The 21,419-nt window shown below is 34.7% G+C and overlaps 1 protein-coding gene across 2 annotated transcripts in view; it reads left to right on the top strand.

Annotated features, from left to right (window-relative positions):
- Nucleotides 1–18,599, top strand: part of FGF10 (fibroblast growth factor 10) — a 79,317-nt gene extending 60,718 nt beyond the window's left edge. For both annotated transcript variants that reach the window (XM_059919271.1, XM_059919270.1), the window contains 2 exons: nucleotides 13,793–13,896; nucleotides 18,121–18,599. In XM_059919271.1, coding sequence (XP_059775254.1) covers nucleotides 13,793–13,896; nucleotides 18,121–18,318 — 302 coding nt within the window. In that variant the 3' untranslated portion in view covers nucleotides 18,319–18,599. The remainder of the gene's footprint in view (nucleotides 1–13,792; nucleotides 13,897–18,120) is intronic.
- Nucleotides 18,600–21,419: the final 2,820 nt, after the last annotated feature.

Here is a 21,419-nt window from a genome sequence, read left to right as displayed (position 1 = left end):
GTTCCATTTCCATGTTCTGCCATAGTTTAATCAAACTTTTCAAGCTTTTTAAGAGAATGTCTATTTTTGTTTTAGTTTTTTGAAATTTAAAAAATTGTTTTTCTCACTGGTTTGTTTATGTAAGATAGATGTACATGTTTCTATTCATCTATCTATTTAATAACAGTAACTATGAAATGTATGTCATCTCATGGGTCTTGAATTTCTAAGTCTGTTTTGGTAAAATATGGAGGCATCAAATATATACCCTTCTTAAACTATGACACTATATTTGACATCTATTTGTAAAGATTCTTATATGAAAACAAATAAACAAGGTTTACTTTGAATTTTACCCAAGAATAATATACACTGAAATATTTCAACGTTTGTACTAAATCCAATTGTATTACAATCACAATTTTTTTCTGACCTACCAGAATTAGTGGGAGAAGAAACATTTACAATAGAAATTGAATGGTATGAAATTGTTGAATGTTGCTCATTCTTCTTTATAGACGTTTCCAGTAATTTATTAACCTGACTTGCTAAAAAACCAACCAACCACTTTACCTAAATGTGTTTTGCCAATCTGATGACAATTTGACAAGTTATTTTCAAATTTGTATTGTCCTTTTCAGCTTCTGTTTTTCTCTACCTTATATCCATGCACTAAAATTTTACTCACCATAAATTTTATAAATTAGTTATTTTATTTCAGTTGAATTTAACAATTATTTGACAAAACAAGCGAGTCAGAATTGAGCAAATCAATTCAAATACTTTCTTGCAATTGAGTATATGAATTAAATAATATTGAGAGTTTTTCTTTTAGGGGAAATGCTTTCAGATTTTGACAAATAAACATAAGTGGAAACAGTTCTTCAAAATATAATATATGGAGTTTTATCCAGCTGAACTGAAGTATACTACAAAGAAGTTTAAGATAACTTTTCTTTGAATACTTTTTCCAAATTTTTAAAGATTTTAATAATTTTGAATAAAATTTAATTGAATACAGTGAGCCATTTGCAATTAGCATGGCTTGGATATGTATTTTAATGCAAGATATACAAAATCAAGTCGGTAGAATAATTTTAATTCTGTGGTTCTTCTCTGTTAACTTTTAGTTTTTGGTTTCCTCTCTCTGTTTTTTCCCCTGTAATCTGGATACCAGAAAGCATGTCTTATATGCATGAGAACTCAAGTACATAATAGTTATAATCTATTTTCTACTCTCAAATGCTGAATGTTCAGCATGTTTTATTCATAACAGTTTACTAAGACTTGCATCAAGATGAGTATGAAATAACACTTGTCTGAAATACATATATATTATACACACACACATTATATATTACTCTACTTATTTGCCTCTCGGCAGTTTTTAAAGCTCTCTTATATGGTCCTGTTGATTATTTGGAACCAGCACCTACATATAACGTTCTCTTATCCATCAGTTTTCACTTTCAAACTTGGGTCAAATAGTTTGTGTTTTTTCTTAAAGGGTGTGTGTTCTTTCTCAAAAGTATACTATTTTAAACCAATTTAAGCACTGATTTTTAAATAAGATGTTATATTAAGATAATTCCTGGTCTTTGTCAACCATGGGAAAAGATAAATCATGCGTCAGGTAGAATTCATCCTGTCTAGTAATTTCTTTATAGCTTGTCAACTCAAGACAGTGAAACAACAAAAATAGTCAGTGAGAGTTAGAAAACCGTACATAATATTTCATTTCCCATGTATAATTACAAAGAATAATAAAGGATATACGTTGGGTTCTAATATCAATCATCAGTTGCATCTCACTAAAGGAGTAATACTCTTCTGCTACCCGTAGTTAAGGCACATCTGTTCTTAAAACATCTCTTCCTAGCCCAATGTTGCTTTTCCCATGTTGTGTCTGACTTTTACACTAAGTTTTAATTTTAATTTTTATGCTGTCTCAAAATACTCTTTTTAAGTACCAGGAAAATCCCTTATATTAATTTCTATGAAAGTATTCCCTCCAGTGTACTCTGCAAAATACTGACTGTGTGCTTTACTAGTGACTAGAAATGAATGTGTGATGCTGTCTTCTATTTCCAACCTAAGGGATCTGTTTTCTTTGCCAGTTGTGTGGCAAATGGCAGGGCATTTTCATGAGCTTTGGAGACAAAATGACTTCTACCTTGGTGTTTGACTAGAAATGTATGTGTGATGCTGTCTTCTATTTCCAACCTAAGGGATCTGTTTTCTTTGCCAGTTGTGTGGCAAATGGCAGGGCATTTTCATGAACTTTGGAGACAAAATGACTTCTACCTTGGTGTTTGACCAAAAAAGGACATCCTTTTGGTCAGTGTCAAGAGAGCTATGACCTTCCCTGAGTATCTTGATTAAACTTCGCCTTTTCAGCAGAAGTCAGAATTCCTTATTGCAATATATAATTCTGTGTATGGCAAATGAACAAATGTTTCAATTTGACAAGGATATATAAATAGGTAAATTGTCTTTGTGCATAATCAAATAAAAATACACTTACTAAATAGTTGTGTTTATATATCTTAGTATTATAATTATCCACTACCCAAGTAACTATGGGAAGAATCTTTGAAAGAGTAAAGAAACTAATTATATACCATTCCATATCGTGCTAAAAGCTTTATAAATTTACAAAATACATGTTCAAAGTGAGCCTTGAGCTTGAACTCTAAAATATGTTCTACATTAAGTATTTTAAACTACTCAGGGCTGTTCATGCTTAGTTAACATTGTGAACACTTCAATGCATCAAGTAAGACTTTTTCTTATTAGAAATCCAACATCAAGATGTGCTCTACTGTGGGATGAATTGGGAGATTGGGACTGACATATATACACTAATATGTATAAAATAGATAACTAATAAGAACCTGCTGTATAAAAAATAAATAAAATAAAATTCAGAAATTCAAAAAAAAAAAAGATGTGCTCTACTGACCCATTTTCTGCTTTTCGTTAAATTGAGGAGAAAAGATATTCTATATTACATTTAGTTGTATTAAAGAAATTCATTAAAACTTTAGTAAATGTTATAGACATTTTATAAGAATAACTTTAGAGTAAATATATTGACTTGGTGATCATTTAGCAAAATATGTCATGAAATAATTACTCTAACCCTTTATGTTGGCTTTTAAATTTTTTCTTCCTTTATAAATAAAATATACAGTGGTCAAGCTCAACTAGAATGAATTGTTTCTGTGTAACGAGCAAGATAAATTAGCCTATAAAACATTAAGTAGATAGAAAACTTTTGCCTGGCTGCCAACAGTTTTTAAATGTTTATAGGAGGCTCATGTTGTAGTAGAAAGAACATGTACTAACTATTTATTTCAGGCTCTAAGTAATCTTTTAGAGGTGCTTGGATAAGTCCCTGGATATCCCTAGGTCCCCTGGTGTCATCTATTACAGAAGGGAAAGAGATAAACCAGACAATCTCTAGATTTCATCAAGCTCTTCTCTGACTCTACAATTTGCTAAGACCCAGCTTTTTCTTAAGCCTTAAATGACCTGAACTTTTCTCACTAAAATAAATGACATGAAGTTTTCTTATTTTGTAATTTTAGTTGATTTTGAGGCTTTAAAATCTGTGCTTTAAATTAGACTGATCAGAAGTTTTGTTTGAACCAAGAATATTTCTCAAAATAATCTATGATAACTCATTTTGGGGGGTGGGGAAGAGGAATATCACAATTGATATGCTTACCAAAGCCTCCTTATCTTGATAGATCTAATTTAGAGACTTGGTTGGCTTTTTCTAGTACATAACACATTTCTAGTATTATTTTGCATTGTCTGTAGATTTTTCCAGCAGCAATAAGATTGCAGTGATTGTCCCTTATTTTCACATGGTTGATATTTAGACCAACCTTTCTACACAGAATAGCAGAAAGAAAGAAAGAAAGAAAATTTCCTTCCCTCCAATGCTCAGTGAGGAGACATAAACCACATAAGGATTCCCTCAGGCTTCTTCCCCAAATGTGAAATACAGGAGACATAATAAGAGTAGGGCCAAAGTGGGGTGTGGCTGGATGCCCAGGCAAGAAATCAGGAATTCTAACATTTTAGAATTTTTTGAAAAACTTGTTTACTAAAGGAAATGGGGGGAAAAATAGCTTTATAAAACTTTATATATAAATATATTTTCTGACACAGAAATAACTTTACCTTTCAAGAAGAAATATTTTCCGTATTTACTCTCTGCCTTATTACGGCCTTATTACCTACCATTCAAATGCATCGTGCTGGGCTTTTCTGAGTGTATCTTCAGCCTCTCTTTCTGTTTTATGATATTTTCCACCATTTATTCCATTGTAAAATGGGATCCAATGTCAATTATCTTGGGTCACAGCAAACGACTCAAACATGTAAGTATTTCCAGTGTTCTTTTTCCAGGATTACTGTTAGTTGGAAGTAGAGCGAGGGTTCCTATCTCCAGAGTCACACAAGCTTTTCTAGGTCTTTATTTCATGCAAAATTAGGCTTACAATTTTTTTCTCATTTTTCAAATTAAATTTATATCAGTACTTACTATGGAAAATTCTCAAGAATTTCAAATAAATTCTTATTCTTAGAAACATGTAATTTATGTCTCATTGTGAATCTACCCTGAGAACACAGAAGTAATGTCTGAAAACACAGCACTGTCACAATATTAGTAATTGTCTATGTCCTGACACAGCGCAATAAAGTTAAATGAACAACCAAAAAAACTCTGCTAGTGAGGAAAAAAAACTTAGAAAATACTAAGTTTACTAAATCTATTGATCTAGTACAGTGTCATGAAGAGCCACATTAGATGGCCATCTGCAAATATTTATTGACTAACGATCATCGTGGAAGATCTCAGAGTCACATTTCATTTGTAATAAAAATACAATAATGAGATGAAGATTGTGTTGCTTCTGATACTTTTAATGTTAGGTCAATGACAATGGTTAAATTACATACAGTATTGGTCAATTAAAATATAGCCTTAAATTGAGAAATGTTTTAGAATTTGCCACCATACTCATCAATAAGACCAAGCTAGTCACTGAGCTTATCCTATGACTTGAAGTACCAGGTGAGAATGTAAAAGGTCATTTTCTACTGTAGCAAATTGCCAAAGATATATCTCCTTATATAGGGATGGTAAAGATTTTCTGCTAATGTAGGTCCTGTTTCTGTCTGCAATTCTAAATGAATGTCAAGGGTATCTGAAAGAACTGTGGCTGATAGAAAAACTAAATAGCTCTATTGCATTATGCTGAAAAGGCAGCCAGAGTCTGTAATAGTACAAGGTGGACCAGATCTAGATCAATGATTAGCCCACTCTGGAATCTTCCCTTTAAAGGTAGTGAGATTATTCTAGAGGGTGGAAGATCAAGTGAATCCCTACAGATCTGTAGCAATTTCTTGGCCATCGGCATAATTTTAAGGGAGCCATACAGTCATTTAATTCTTAGAGTGTCAACACAATTAGCCCCATGAGAATGCCTATAAAATACTTCTTTAGGGGTAGCTGAAGGCACTTAACATTTCCACCAGCATTTCCACACCCTTATTGAGGAGAAGAAAATAAAGATTCTGCTAATAATCTTATTGCAAGTCTTCAAAAAACTGACTATAGACAACAATGTACTATACTTGTACACGAATTCCAAATCCACATTATCTCAGTTATGCATATGTTGAATCCCACACCTATCAAAAACAAGCAAAAGAAAAACCCAGTACTTCTTTCCACATTCTTTAACAATTTTACTTTGATGTTAAGTTGCTACCATTATTTGCATCTATTCCAGTTTGTGGTTTTGCTTCTTTGCACATGTTTCTGTCAATGCTTTTTTATATCAAAGGCCTGCTCTGTCTCTGAATGTAGTATATAGAACACTGTGTGGTCCTTGGACCAGCAGAATCAGCACTGCCTAGGAAATTGCTAGAAATTTAAATTCTCTGGCCCTACCCCAGGTCTACCAAATCAAAAATCCAAGCAATCTGTTTAAACAAGCCTTCCAGATGATTCTGGTGCATGATCAAGTTTTAGAACCACTGGTGTAGAAGACTGGTAAACTTGACACCATTCTGACTCAGCAGACAGTAAATATCTATTCAATATCCACTGTCTGAGACTCTACGCAATCCTATGAGCTGTAGGCATTTAGCCTCAACTTGCAAATGAGGAAACCAAGACTCTGAGTCTTGACTTATCCAAGGTCACACAGCTAGTTAAGAAGCAGAGCTATTAAGCCAAGTTCTGCTTTTTAGAGCTTCCAATATTTCCCTCTCATTTACACCTGTGTCTCCTCTATTAATTTCATCACATGAAACGTGACTTTGCTATTTCCTTTAAAAAATGTGTGTGTGTTTGTGTGTGTGGTTATTAGCTGCCTATTGCATTTGTGTGTGTGTGTGTGTAAGAGAGACAGAGAGAGGAGAGGATGGAGAGGGAGAAGGGAGTGTATATGGAGAGAAATGAGATGGGAAAATAAGTAGCTGATACAAGATAAAAATTAATATCACAAATGTTGCTGTTGTTCCAGTTACTCTCAATATACAGCAATTACTCAGGTACATTTTGACATTCTTCCAATACAGTTAAGCTAGGGTCTCCAAGCAAATATGCAATCCCAAACAAGTGTAAAGCATGTGGACCCTTAAGCTAAGAGATACTAACATAGTTCTGTTACCTTTCAGCTAGGTGCTTTCCTCTCCCAGTTTTCAAAAAACCATACTTTTCTTCCCTTTTACACATACCAGTTGTGAACTATTTTGCTTGCACATGCTACCCCTGACTTTGGTGACAGTTTTCTACTCCATAATCCTTGTGAGATTTTTTTTAATCTCACATAACTGTCAAACCAACCAACTAACAAACAAAAAAATCCATCACCAGACGCTTGTTAAAGGTTACAAGACAGATTTTATTTAGACTACTGCAGGAAGGGAGAGAGACTAGAGTATTAACTGAGCTCAACTCCAACTAAGACAAAGATGACTGAAGTTTTTAAGGGAGAACAGAGAGGGAACAAAAAGGGATTATGGGGAAGTGATAAAGGGGGGACAAAAAAGAGACTAGTGGCTATGTGGAAATGGAACATTACAGAAGGGAATGGAATGGAGAATTACTGAAAATAGTTTGGCAAGGGGGGCTGGAACAATTCAGTTTGGCAGCATTGCATTTTCTTAAGCATGGTGGCTGGAGTCACCTTTAGGGACACAGCCTAGTGAGGTTGGAAGCCAGGGTAAAGTTTGACTGAGTCTCTTAGCAGAGTGTTCAGGAAAGTCCTTTGTGCTGTGCGGGAGTTCAACAGTTCACATAATGTGTTGAGGCTTCACTTAATTTAGCTCTGTTTCACATTAAAGAGAGGTGAAAACATTATTTGAAATATTTCTAATTAATATGATGACAATTATTTAGCTATTGAAAACCTCTGTGTATTTTTTCTGGACATGATCATACAGACCTAGAATCTGTTGGACTTTCTAGATCTAAAGTAGCATTTTATGCTCAAGAACCATGAGTGGAATCAAGTTGTCAACAAATTCCAGGGTGTAAATGAACTACCAGGTGAAATAATTTCTGTACAATTTTTTCAACACTAGTGTTTATAAAGCAAAATTATGCTCCATTAAGTTATTTGTGAATTAGCTGTTATAATTTTCACTACATAAGAAAAATTACATGTGTTTCATCGTAGACATAAAAATATCTAATCTTATGTCTATAATGAAACAAATGCAGTTTGTTCTAGACTTAAAGCTATATATTTTATGTTTACTCCAGAATTTTAACATTACACTTGTGTAGATATCCACTCTCCAGAATATAACTGAGAGCCTATCAAAAAGAAATACTAAGGTTTCTACATAAAGCCTCATGTCCTGTACTCAGAAAAGAAAATCTCCAAACCTTGCTCATATTTTTCATTCAATTTTAACAAGATCACATATTAATTTAGCAGTTTAATGTAGAAGCTCATGAGAGCAATGTACTTGCACAGCAGAGAAAGCCATCAGTGCTAATGTCATCAAGAAAAACAAACTTGTGACTAGTAATCTCCATATATGAACAAGGAAATGAGTGAACTTGAAGATTTAGGAGCCAAGTTATTTTTTTTTAATAAATAAAGTCTGAGAGCTGAAAAACTTTAGCTACCTAGAAAATTAGTCTGTATGGAAGTGAATTCCTTTGTGTGGACTAAAAGGTATACTTCTCTAAAATACTTTTGAAATCTAAAAATCAAGTGTTTGCTAGAATAGTATAGTACTTTGAGAATAGAATAGTACTTTGGAGAAAAGTATTTAAATAGGTAAAACAATCCTTATCATTGCCTTTGTTATAATTTACGTAAAAGGAATAATAAGCATTTATATTTTATAATTCACCAACTTTTCATTTGAAGCACACATTTTGGCATTTCCTCTAACTTTAATTTCATTTTATTTGGATGTGGAATTGCTAATTCATCTCAAGATTTTACAAAGATGATTACAGTCAAAAGAAAAAAAAATTATTTAATGAATACCCAGTTTTTCTTTCCTCAGCCAGTCATTGGACTGACCACTTACGATTCATTTGTTCATTCAATAAAAACATATTGAGCACATATTATGAACTATGCACTGTTCTAATAATTTTCTTAAAAAGACCACTATGATTACTACAGTTCTTTGAGAAAGATACACAATTAAGGAGATAGACCCACAGTGATTCTAAACTGAATACCATATTTGGAGCCATTTAGCCCCTCATTATTGGGTATGGCCACAGAATCTCGGAGGTATACGGTGTAAATATGACAACAAGCCAAGGCACTCCGTAGGTCTTTCTATATTAGTATATATTAGAACTATTCGGGCCACAGAACAATTCATGGGGAAGAAAGAGACTTAGATTAGAGAGGACAGGATTTGTGTATCATCTTATACTAGTCATGATATGTTTCAGCACATTGACTAAAACTATCAAACTATATATAGCATTAATATCTACTTCGAGTTAAAATGTTTAGACAAAAGTAAGATGTGACTGATTCTGAATTCATAAGGCTCTGACATTTATTGAGCTGCTTCCAAGTTTCACAATAAATTTTTTGAAAAGTATATTCCTCAGGACTTCCCTGGTGGCACAGTGGTTAAGAATCCGCCTGCCAATGCAGGGGACACGGGTTCCAGCCCTGGTCCGGGAAGATCCCACATGCCGCGGAGCAACTAAGCCCGTGCGCCACAACTACTGAGCCTGAGCTCTAGAGCCCACGAGCCACAACTACTGAAGCCCGCGCACCTGGACTCCATGCTCCGCAACAAGAGAAGCCACCGCAATGAGAAGCCCGCGCACTGCAATGAAGAGTAGCCCCTGCTCGCCACAACTAGAGAAAGCCCGTGCACAGCAACGAAGACCCAATGCAGCCAAATTAATTAATTAATTAATTAATTAATTTTTTTAAAAAAGTACATTTCTCACCTGGGAGAGCATCATTGCTACTCAATGAAGCAGAACCCTTACTTTTACTGAGTGTTCCCCACAAAGTGCAATCGGTGTGGAGAGCCAACGGTGGCTAGGGCACATACTGAGCTCTTTCCCCTCCTCCATGCCTTTCATTACTCTTTCACTTTTCTCTACCTAAAATGTTCCCCTCGACTTTTCAATTCCCACCTATTAAAATCCTACCCCCTGAAAGTTTCACCTCAAATACCAACCACCTTCTTCAGGACGACTTCTTTACTACTTAAAGCCATGGCAACATATTTTATTTCTAATAGAGCACTTAATATATTTTCTTTGTGCTGTAATTACTTAAATTATTCCTGTCTTTATGCTACCCAGTTTTAAAACTCCTTGAAGGTAAAGATGGTGTCTTGTTTGTTTTTTTATCCTCCATCGTGAGAGCTAACACAAGCCCTGCACATTGGTGCTAGGTACATGCTAGCAGAATTAATTTACTCAAATAATCTCCAGGATTTATTTATATATTCATGTTCTGCTTATCTAGGAGAGGATAATGGGATTTTGCATTTATTTTTTACATCTAACTTCCCCCCTGTATATATCCATTTTCTTAAATGACTTTTACTTTCTTTCTCCTGTTATATCCATGAAAAGGTATTTAAGGAGAAAGTTACCATCTAGGCCAATAGCTTGTTTATTATCATAGCCCAAAAAGAGTAGTCTTGGTCAAATGTAATTGCTGGAGAGAAAACAAGTCAGATGCTTCTCTTCTGGAGAAGGATGAGAGGCATAAACTGAGAAAAATGCTTTTGAATGGCTACGTCCTCAGACTGACAACTCAGTGGTTCATCAAAACATAACTCTTGCCCTAAAGTTAAAAGAAAAACTGATTTACGTGAAAATTGTGATGTCTAGGTTATTTCCATTTGGAGTTCATCAGTTTGCAAAATCCTCCCCATTACTATGGTGATGCTACCTCATTAGGTAGAATTTGCCAATTAACAGGAGCTGATTTTTGTCACAATCACTTTTGTTATATTGATTATCAAACTTTATTATTTAAGATTTCAAATATAATTCAAAATAAACTTAATATATTGCTATTATTAAAGGAATTTGCTTTGAAAATTGGCTTTTTCTAATATGTTCTTTTAAAAGTTATATATTTTTAGATAAAATATTTCATATTTGCCAAAATTCTTAGAGTCTGTAGAAGATGGTTGATAACTTGAGACTGACAACTCCCCAACCTTACTTCTGACAACTTCCTGCCTTGTTCCTCACTTTCCCCTGGCAGGCTTTGCTTCAGTTGGCATTCAATTTTGCATCAAATTATACACCCATAGAACTATAAGTTATTAATCCAACAACTGTCAAACATACTTTCCAAAAATACTTTTATAGGCAAACTTGATCATCCTCACCGAAGAACAGAGAATATGGGAGAGATTCTTCATGAAAAAATAGGCAAGTCCTTTAGACCTGAGTTCCTTAGAAAGTCACACATTCACAGATATTTACAATAAAGATATGTCATTGTCCATTACCCACGAGATTATCAAATTATGACTTACTGACATATGGTGTATCCAAAAGTTCATCTTCAGGACTCAAAAGGACTTAAATCATCCAGGTCTTCCTCTTTCTATTTTGAAGCATACTGAACCTTTTCAAGCTAGCTTTAACTGATTGCAGAGTAAGAAAATTGGTTAATTGATTGATGAATTCTTTGAATATTGTGTTCCTATTTTGTGCAAGGCAGAAAGAAACCCAAGGGTTTCTGAGCATAAATATGATCTACCATGTGCAGCGCACTCTCAGAAATAACCAATCAAAGATTCGGTAATATTTATTACACCAGAACATTTTTGCTTCTGCCAACTCAGTCTGTTACTATAGCTTAATCCCACTACTTCTCGTTCACATTCAAAAGTCTTTAATTCTTTGCTGAAATCCACCTTTTTCATTCTAACAATTTCCAGTTACAAAAGCATACATAGGGAACACCTTATAATTTACTGATAGTACTTACTTGCCTTTTTGGCAGGCAAAGCAAATAGCAGCCTAAATATTTTGCCCCAGATTCTTATCACTACCTTGTTCTATATCCTCTGCTTGTGACATAAATAAAGTATATTAGATTTCCTTCTCTGAGACTCAGGCATCATCCTCTGTGGCCTGCCAGATCCTTGGGAGGAAAAGCATATTAGTTTGTTAAAGACTATTATCTCAATGAGTCATTATGTCAGTTGGTTTTCTAGCAGAATTCCTTTGTGTAAATGGGAAAGAAGCGGGAGATATGATGGAGAGGCAAAATAGTCAGAGATGGAGAGCAAAATAGTCTGAAAGTGAGAGGCTTAGGTGTTGGGTCCCTCATTACAGACCTATGTCACTTTATCACCTTGTGAGTTACAAAACCTCAGTATCATCCATTTTTTCATCTGTAATTGAGAATAATCATACCTCCTTAGATGACTGTTAGGAGAATTAAAGAAATAAAGTACAAGAAAGTACTTTTTTAAATGTGCAAATAAATGTGTGTATGTGTTTGTACCTTGAGGGCAACTACCAGTATAAGGAAAAGGGATGTTTAAAGTACAGATACTGATTCAATATCTTGTAATAACCTATAACTGAAAAGAATCTGAAAAAGAACATATACACAGACACAGACACACAGACATACATATAATTGAATCACTTTGCTGTATACCTGAAACTAACACAACATTGTAAATCAACTATACTCCAATAAAACAAAACAAAAAAAATACAGGTACTGTCTCCCTCACTCTTCACAATCTTTCCTTGTTTAAGCTTGCCAAATGAGATCTGTCTCACTCTATTAATGAGGAGGTATGCTGTGTTAGGTCACAGGCTTGCTGTAGGATATAAGAACAGAATGTTCTATGGCATGTAGTTCTGGCACAAGTCTCTCTAGTGATGTCAGCTTTGCTTTGGGGGCATGAAAGCATTTCTATTGGCCATGACATGGCTTGTCAACCTGTGAAGAAAGGAAAGAAGGTGTCCATGTCTTAAGAACAAGACACTCTTTCCCTCTAGGGAGAGTATAAACATAATTTGTGGACCACATTTAGGATGGCGTTTTTTACGATAGTAAGTACAGGATAAATGATAACATATATTGGCTTTCAGATTTTATGGGCTAAGCCAGTGGGAATTTATATGTTCTCTTCAGGATTTACACAGTTTGTTGAAGAAGCTTCAAACTCTGTAACTGTTGGAGGAAAACTTTCCTCTCATAATAATTAAGGAGGCAGTAAGCTCTAGGCAATTTCTAATTATTTTATATGTACTATCTCATTTAATCATCACAAAACTATAAGGGAGATACTAATATGCTGCTCATTTTGCAAATGAAATTGAGACATAAGCAGTTCAGTGACTTCTGTGGTCATTCACTACTAAATGCAAAGCCAGGATTCAAATTCAGTCTGGATTCAGAGAACTTTGCTAACCACAGTGCTGCTTCTCTGCCCTGAGAAAGCTTTCCCAAGGGTTTAAAAATAAGAAGTAGGTTTAGGACCTGAGGTCTCCTTAACCTAAACTAGGTGGGCATTTTAAGTAGACAGTTTACCTACCAACTTTTCAGAGAAAATTATCTTTAGATGCACCAACCAAAACTTGTCTATTAGGGGAAAAGATCTCTTGTCTATCTTTTCCTAATTCCCTTAGTTTTTCATTCCTTCTAGGAAACAAGACACTAAAACTTTAAAAAATACTAATGGATTTTCTCCCAACCCAGAGTAGTGATTCTGCTATTTTAAAGACAATGTGTATATTGGGATTAGTCTCTCCGTATTTCAGAATGTCAACACATTTGCCAAAAATAAATTTATAAATTTAAATGTAGCCAAGAGATTTAGTTTATCTAAGAGTCCTACAAAGAAGAAACAGTTTACCACTGTTTTTACAGGTTGAAGTAAATCTGACATATTATTGACATATGCTATAGGTTTAATTTAATACCATAGTACAGATGTGTGCTCTGATAAGTTTTTGTGAAACCTAGGCTAAGATGAGCAGAGCTGTTTCAATATTTATGGGGTTGAAAATGCAGAGTTAGCAAAGGAAGCATTTTAATTAAAACAATATTTTCCCCTATATGCACAGAGTAAAATGCAAGGGAATTCATTTAAAGACTTACTATTTTTTTCCATATTGTTGCTGTGTTTTTATGCACAGTGGAAAAGGCTGGGGTTTTTTCCCCCAATTATTTTAATTTTTGATTTTGGAGGCATCAAAAAATAAACAATAATTTCTTCTGATTTTTCTTTCTTTCAACTAAATTTATGTGACTCTTTAAGTTTAGCCTTTTTAAATTGTATGTTTTAGGTATCTTGGAGATAACTTCAGTGGAAATTGGAGTTGTTGCCGTCAAAGCCATTAACAGCAACTATTATTTAGCCATGAACAAGAAGGGGAAACTCTATGGCTCAGTAAGTATTCTGCTTTTATTTGAAAAATCCAATTCAGTAAATTATTACCACAGTTTTGCAGTGTTTCCCCCAGACATTAAATAGTTTTGTTATCATTCTATTGCTAGTAAATAGAACCACAGAGGGCTGGTCACCAGCGTTTCAAGGGCTGGCAAGGCAGCTCTTCCAACTCTGTAATCTCCTCTGTTGTTCACCCATTAGTCTACCACGCAGACTGTTGCTGGCATTCATCAGTCAGTGCTCTGAATGCTAATATTCTGAATGCTCTGAGCTAACCAGTCAGACTCTCACGGAAGCACCTGGTCAGATTGTCATGGTTGCTGCAGACAACTTGGGGAAGGATCATCGAAAACAAAGATCTTGGATTGAGTAGAAAACCACATACTCTGTGTGTATGTGTTATAGCTGAAGATAAAACGAGGGCATGGGTGTTTTGTATTCCGTTAAAATCTGAAATGGGGAGACACGTCAGGAAATTCCACATCTTCTGTGCTGTTCAATCAACTCCAGAATTTTATTTACCTAAACAATAATGATTAATTCAGTTACGGAGCTGGTACCCAGCCAGTGCTTTGAGTACATACATCCCTGTGTTCCATAGCAAGTATCAGGGAATATCACTTTAAAATGTGTAAATAAACTTATTGTGTTGATTATATAAGGATGATTGCAGTGCCTGCCTAGGGCAAGCAGCTTTCAAACTTAAGTAAGTGTCAGAATCACTCAGTGGATTTGTTAAAACACACTCCCAGATTTTCTGATTCAGTCAAATCTGTAAGACTTTGCATTTCTAACAAGGTCCCAGGTTTCCCTAATGCTCCTGGTATGGTACCCACAATTTGAGAGTCACTGGAAATTGATTCCATCATTGGTCTGGACATACAATAGCCTTGTATTTCATTCATATCAGATCCACTTATAATTGGGGAGTCAGGCATACCTTGGGTGAGCCTCTTTGACTAGGATAAATGCTTTTTGGGTGAAGGGGTCAGAAAATTTTTAGTTAAATTTTTCCATTATAGGTAGCTCTACTAATGAGCCTAGAAGAGTAATGGACCATTTTAAAAAGTGGTTCCATTTGGGAGTTCACAGCATAACCACTTTAGAGACATTTTTTTGTTTTTCTTTTCAATAAACATACTGAGGTCCCTTCCCTCCCTAATTCTTATATAAGAATTACTGAGTAAGAGGTCCAGGCACATATTCTTTGAAGAGATACTGATGCATAGTCAAAACCAATGCTTTAAAGTAAAACCTAATAAAAATTTAGATTGAGAGAGAAAATGTAAAAGTTTTAATTGCAAAAAAATATTGAAATAATTTTTAATTGATAAAGTATATTTCTTTAAAAAGGTGACATCAAGGGAAAATGGATAGCTCTCAAATGAACTGTCATAAAAATATTTAATACTTTTCCTTCCATTCCCCCACTTTTTTCTTCTATCCCAACATAGCTCACACACTGTGCCTATTCTTCTTCTTGAGCTCTAAGGCCTATGAATTATTTCATTCTCTCTCTATTTCTTATGTAGATGCTCAGTTGCTTTCTATCACATCATACCATTTTAATGATCTACAATGGCATTTATCAGATATGTCTCTCAATAATGTGTTGGTTGTTGACTGTCTTCTCCCAGTAGACTGTGGACTTCAAGAGTACAGGGTTTGCCTTGTCCCACATGATTTCTTCAGCACGCAATAGCGCAATGCATTAACCTAACTACCTTTCCAAGTAGCTCAGCCCATCGTAGCCGATGCACTCCACTTTCAGCCTGTCTCAGAAAGAAGCTCATTCTCTAACCATAGTGTACTGTTATTGTAATTTTGCATTACCACCAGGAAGAGTAAAAAAGTATGGCTTGTTCAAAATTAAATTAAAAATCTACTCAAATTCAGTGTCCTATTTAGAGCAGAATAGGACTAGGAACTTTGCATTTAAAGGGTATACCAAAAAAAAAAAATTCATGAGTACACATCCTATATATTCTGTGTATCAGTTGACAACTCTTGTAATTCCTATTTTTTTTTTCAGATAATTTCCATTGATTCCATAGCCTTCTTGAAAATAGCAATTAGGCAAAAACCCAGAGGGATTGATTAAACCAACGCTATATATTCTATTCTCTTGAATATTTTCCTTGATTCCCTTTTGGGAAATTTCTCTCTCTTATATTTTCATTATTCACCCTCTGAGCAATGTGTCTATTGTATACTATTGTATACTGAGTTCTGAGTTTTCTTCTGACAGATGGAATTAAGTAAATAGATTATAAAACTGAAGTATAGAGGACAAGCCCTTGTAGGGCATGGTTTAAAAACCGAAGAAATTTCCCTGGTATCCTGAGGAAATCCAAAACCTTTTTCTAAACTACCAAAACCCTACTTTTGAGATCTTGCTCTAGCCTAGATTTTTTTTTAAACTTTAATATTTATGATTCACCTAAATGCTGTAAACAATAGATTCCTAGGTCTCCTCCAGAGATTCTGATACAAAAATTTGACCAATGGTCTAAATATTCAAAACACCTGAGATGAGGAGTCTGATACAGGTGTAATTCACTTTCAGAAACATTGTTCTATAAATTAATTTTCGGGAGGAAAAATAATTTAGCATCCATTCCTACCTTTTTTATACATAGCTCCCTTTCAAATATAAAATCAGCTAAAATAACCTCAATCCTTCTGTAGTCTCTAAAATACGCCTTCTTTATTGAAAAAATACAATTATTCATGTAAATAAAACCCTCTCTGCTTTGAAAACCATACAGTTTTAGACAGACTAGGATGAATAAATAGAAAAAAATAAACTCAAATTAAGGATTCAAATCTTCTCTAAGGCGTAATTTTTATTTTAAAATCATTACCTTAAATAATTTACCTTTTCTTCTTACTTTCAACCAAATAAGTCGTTACTTGAACATTACATTTAAATATTCTTTATAGAAGAGAAGCACAGAAGATAAATAAATTCCAGAAAACAAAGCTTAAACTGGTAACATTAACATAAAATATACCTGCTCATTACAGTTGTGATAATGTTCAAAATTAGGATCTAGCCTGCAGAAACCTGGATATTTAAATATACACACGTTCAGGAATTGGGAATTTAGTCAAAATTTCCAAAAGTGCTGAGGTGAGAAAAACTGAACTGCCTAGTAGAAGTTTCAGTTGAAAGATGCCTACAATGCCCTTGGTTTGCATAGAGAAGATAGACCCAGAAGAGCAAAAGCCCCAATTCCTTAGCTTTTTAACTGCTTTAGTTTGGGTATAAGGGGAAAGGGATATTTCTGAAGTCAGAGTTTTGAGATTAGTGAGGTATCTCCTCTTTGTTATTAACTCCAGAGTGAGAATCTGGATTTCTAAAATGAATGAGTTATCAATCTTTGTCACAAAAGATCCCCTTAAAAAACTTGGCCACTTGAAACAAAGCCAAAGGACTGTCTGTAAAGTGGAATTTCCCAGGATCCAAGTCTTCAGGCTTATACAATATAAGCAGTGCTAGTCACCAGATTTATAGTTTCTTTGACATGGAAATTCACAAAGCAAGGTTGTCTCATGTCCTACTGTTCAACTATTCCTAAACCTCAGAGTAAAATTGGTCAAAATTCCAAGTTACGGAAAATTGTAAATAATTTACAAAATTGAGAAATCTGGTATTTGGAAGAGAGGGACATCCCTCACTCCCAGGGCCTCTTGGTTATCTAGAGCTATTATGGTTTTGCTTTAAGATCTGCTTTCTTATCAACGTGTGTGTATTTATTGTGGATTTATAGGTAGATAACATTTGCAAACTTGATAAGACCACTTTTTTCCTGTAATTCTGTTTTTCCCATGGAATCCCAGTTATTAGTCTGAAAAAAAGGATTATAACAACATTCTTTATCATTGGCTCATCACAAATATTGTTACTGGAATGCTTGCTTCTTAATAATCATTCTAGGCACTTAAACATGTCATGTTCAAAGCCCATCAGCTTTTTAAAAGGGCCCCAATATGTGGTTATGATGACAGATTAAAATAAATCACATGCCTTCTAATGTAGAATCTGTTTTGTCTTTATGAGTTTTACTCTTCTGTTGTTGACGTTTTGTATTAAGTGCACAACTTATGTACAAATGGCAACAGTAAATAAAGCCCAGGAACTGGAGTTCTCTGGATGGTTTGTGTGAAATAGAATCAAGTATCATCACTATAGGAATAAAAGATTTTGTTTTTCCCTTGCAGAAAGAATTTAACAATGACTGTAAGCTGAAGGAGAGGATTGAGGAAAACGGATACAATACCTATGCATCCTTTAACTGGCAGCACAATGGGAGGCAAATGTATGTGGCATTGAATGGAAAAGGAGCTCCCAGGAGAGGACAGAAAACACGAAGGAAAAACACCTCAGCTCATTTTCTTCCAATGGTGGTACACTCATAGAGGAAGGCAAGGTTTGTGGATGCAGTATAACCAAAGGCTCTTTTACCAGGCATAGTTGGTATTCTTCGTGAAGATAGTAGCTCAGAAGGAAAAGACACAGTGCAAGTATCTGCTTGGTTGAAAGAAAGGAAGGCTTTGGAAGGTTTTTGTATTCTCTGCTGACATATGATGTTCTCTTAATTAGTTCTGTGTCCTGCTTTGTAATTGAGATATAAGCAGATCAAATGGGATGGAAGTTATTCCTAAGTGAATAATATTGTGGCTGAGTTTTTGGGTTAAGTTTTTGTTTATGTTTTTGTTTTTAACCTCTGAGATAGAACTTAAAGGACAAGGAACAGTCTGTTGAATGATCTTCGGGAAAGTTATTTATGGAATACGAACTCATATCAAAGACTTTCATTGCTCATTCAAGCCTAATGATTCAATGAGCAGTAAGACACGCAAGCATTTACTGGAAAGCACTTGGGTCATATCATATGCACAACCAAAGGAGCTTTGGGCGTGGCATCATGGAAGAATTGGATAGGATTAAAAAATATAAACATGGTAGTGTAAAACTATTCTAACAAAACAAATAGTATGGTATGCTTGTGCATTCTGCCTTCATCCCTTTCTATTTCTTTCTAAGTTATTTATTTAATAGGATGTTAAATATCTTTGGGGTTTTAAAGAGTATCCTCATCAGCTGCCCTCTGATTTACCTTTTCTTTTTCTTTAGCACACCACATGCATGTTCATGGCAAAGTGTTTTTAAAACTTGGCAAACACTTCAAGAGTAGGAGATAAAATCGGGGAAAAAGTGTGAGTGCCCCATGTGCTATCAGTTGACTTAATCTGCACTTCTGCCATAAGAACCATCAACAATAAATATGACAGTGCTATGGCATGGCTTGAGTGAGAGATGTTTGCCATCATTTAAAAGCATACATCACTCCTAAGGCTTCCTTTCCTAAGAAATAGACCAGAAGGCCAAATTCTTCTCTTTCAATACATCAGTGGGTCTCCAAGATATTAAAAGAAGGAAAATTAATTGTTACATACATTTTAGTAGCCTAGCCTCATTATTTACTAATGATTTTTTGGCCATATGTCACATTGGTAAGTGATGAAGAGGCTGTCTGCATATATAAGAACACTTTATAAGTCTCACATAGTGAATCTCCCCCAAAGGAACTATCAAAGAATTTGGTATGAAGTGCAACCCTCCAAGGGGCTTAAACTGAGCAAATATATTCTGGTATATGTGTAACCATATACTGAAACCTGTTCAAGCTGTTCAAGCTGTATGATCTAGTCTTTACAAAACCCAATAAAACTTATTTTCTGTAAATTTAAAGAGCTTTGAAAGGTTCCATATTGTAACCTTATTGAAATTCACTTTGTTAGAGCAGGTATAGAAAACAGTACATAAGAGCGTACCAGTCATCGTCACATAGTATTCCACTAAATAAATACATAAGCCTTATTTGCAGTGTCTGTAGTGATTTTTAAAAGTGTAGAAAAATACTATTTGCTCTAAATACTTTAAGTGATAACTATAAGATTATATTGATGCTGCAGTTTTATCTTCATATTTCTTGTTTTGAAAAGGTCTGTTTATTTTTATTGTTTGGACACAGTATTTTGGTACAAAGGAAAGACTCACTAAATGTGTCTTTTTACTAAAGTTTAACCTCTAGAAAGGCTGGTGTTTTGTGATCTTCTCTAATAACTTAATTGTGTCAATGCTTAACCAGCACTTCCAGTTAATCTGTTATTTAAGAATTAGCTTTATTAAGAAACTTTCCCATAAAGTAATCCCATAAAAGGTCATATTTTTCTCATTCCTTAAAAAGTTGGGATTTCAAAGGAAATGCATTTGAGGCAGAGTGTTTTGCCTTATGGCTAAAGTTGCATTTTATGGTACTTGGCTTCCAACTTGCTTTTTGACAAATGGGATTCTAAAAATGTTTAATTTTGTGGTTGGAATCTGTATGTTAAAATTTAATTGGTAACTGAGTCTGAGAGCTATAATGTAATGCATTCCTAGGAGAACTAGATTATCTTTAATGTTTTATTTTAAAATAATAATTGCACCTGAAACATGAACATGGACCACCCACAACCAAAATTAAATGTTTGGTGAGACAAATACAGTATTAGATGACCATGGTAACAGCAAATAGGGCACAAACTGGATTCGTATTTCACATAGCCATTTAGATTACCAAGAGACTATGTGTAAACAGTCATCATTATAGTACTCAAAACAGTAAAACAGCTTCTAGCAAAATGTATCAAAGCTTGCAGAAGCCAAAAATAGAAAACATTTCCTTCACCTCTCCCCTGACTCACCCCCAAAACACACACATTGACAGAGAGAAAGACAGAAACCGTTTGGTAAGGAGTAATGATATTCTCCACATTTAAAAATGGCATCTTTGCTTGGTATTGGGATAGAATTCTGGTCCTCTTTGCAGCTGGATTGTGCTACTGAAGGAAAAGCAGCTCCAGTCCTAAATGTCATATGTTTAAAAAGAAAATCATGATTTTGGGAGTTCTGTCTCTGTAGGAAGTGTGACCCTTGGCTACAGTGTCAAGGTGCGTCAGCCACAAATGTTTGCCCGTCTGAGTGTTGATTTTCGAGGAGACTCCTCATAAAGATATAGATTCCCTCCCTCCTCCTACCTCCCAAAAGGCTGAACAGTGTATAGTATGTTACATTTAAGTGAATCAATAAAAATGCTGGGAAAAGAAAATGAAAATATTGGCCTTGTTTGTTTTATTAGCCTAAAACTATACCTGGTAATAAAGAGAGAAGCTCATGTGTTGTGTGCTTGGCAGGATGTGGTTAAATGCCCCACAGGCCCAAACAACAACAACAGAAAAAAAATCACTCAAACATTTGTAAGGTTTCTTTAATGTTTTACATGTGTGAGTCAGCTATCCGTACTCTAATAACAAACAAATGCTTTCAATTTTTCCTTAAGTATTCAGGTCCACCTAGTTTGCACAGTGGATAAAGAAGGATGAATTAAAAACAAGGATAGCTTGTGAAACAATGAAAGACTTTTGGAGGAAAGCCAGGAGGCTGCAAAATCTGATTTCAAGGGGATAGAGTA

This window comes from Balaenoptera ricei, chromosome 3 (assembly GCF_028023285.1).
Source record: "Balaenoptera ricei isolate mBalRic1 chromosome 3, mBalRic1.hap2, whole genome shotgun sequence".
NCBI lineage: Eukaryota > Metazoa > Chordata > Mammalia > Artiodactyla > Balaenopteridae > Balaenoptera > Balaenoptera ricei.
The sequence above is the reverse complement of the archived record's forward strand: the minus strand, read 5'-3'. Positions and strand labels throughout refer to the sequence as shown.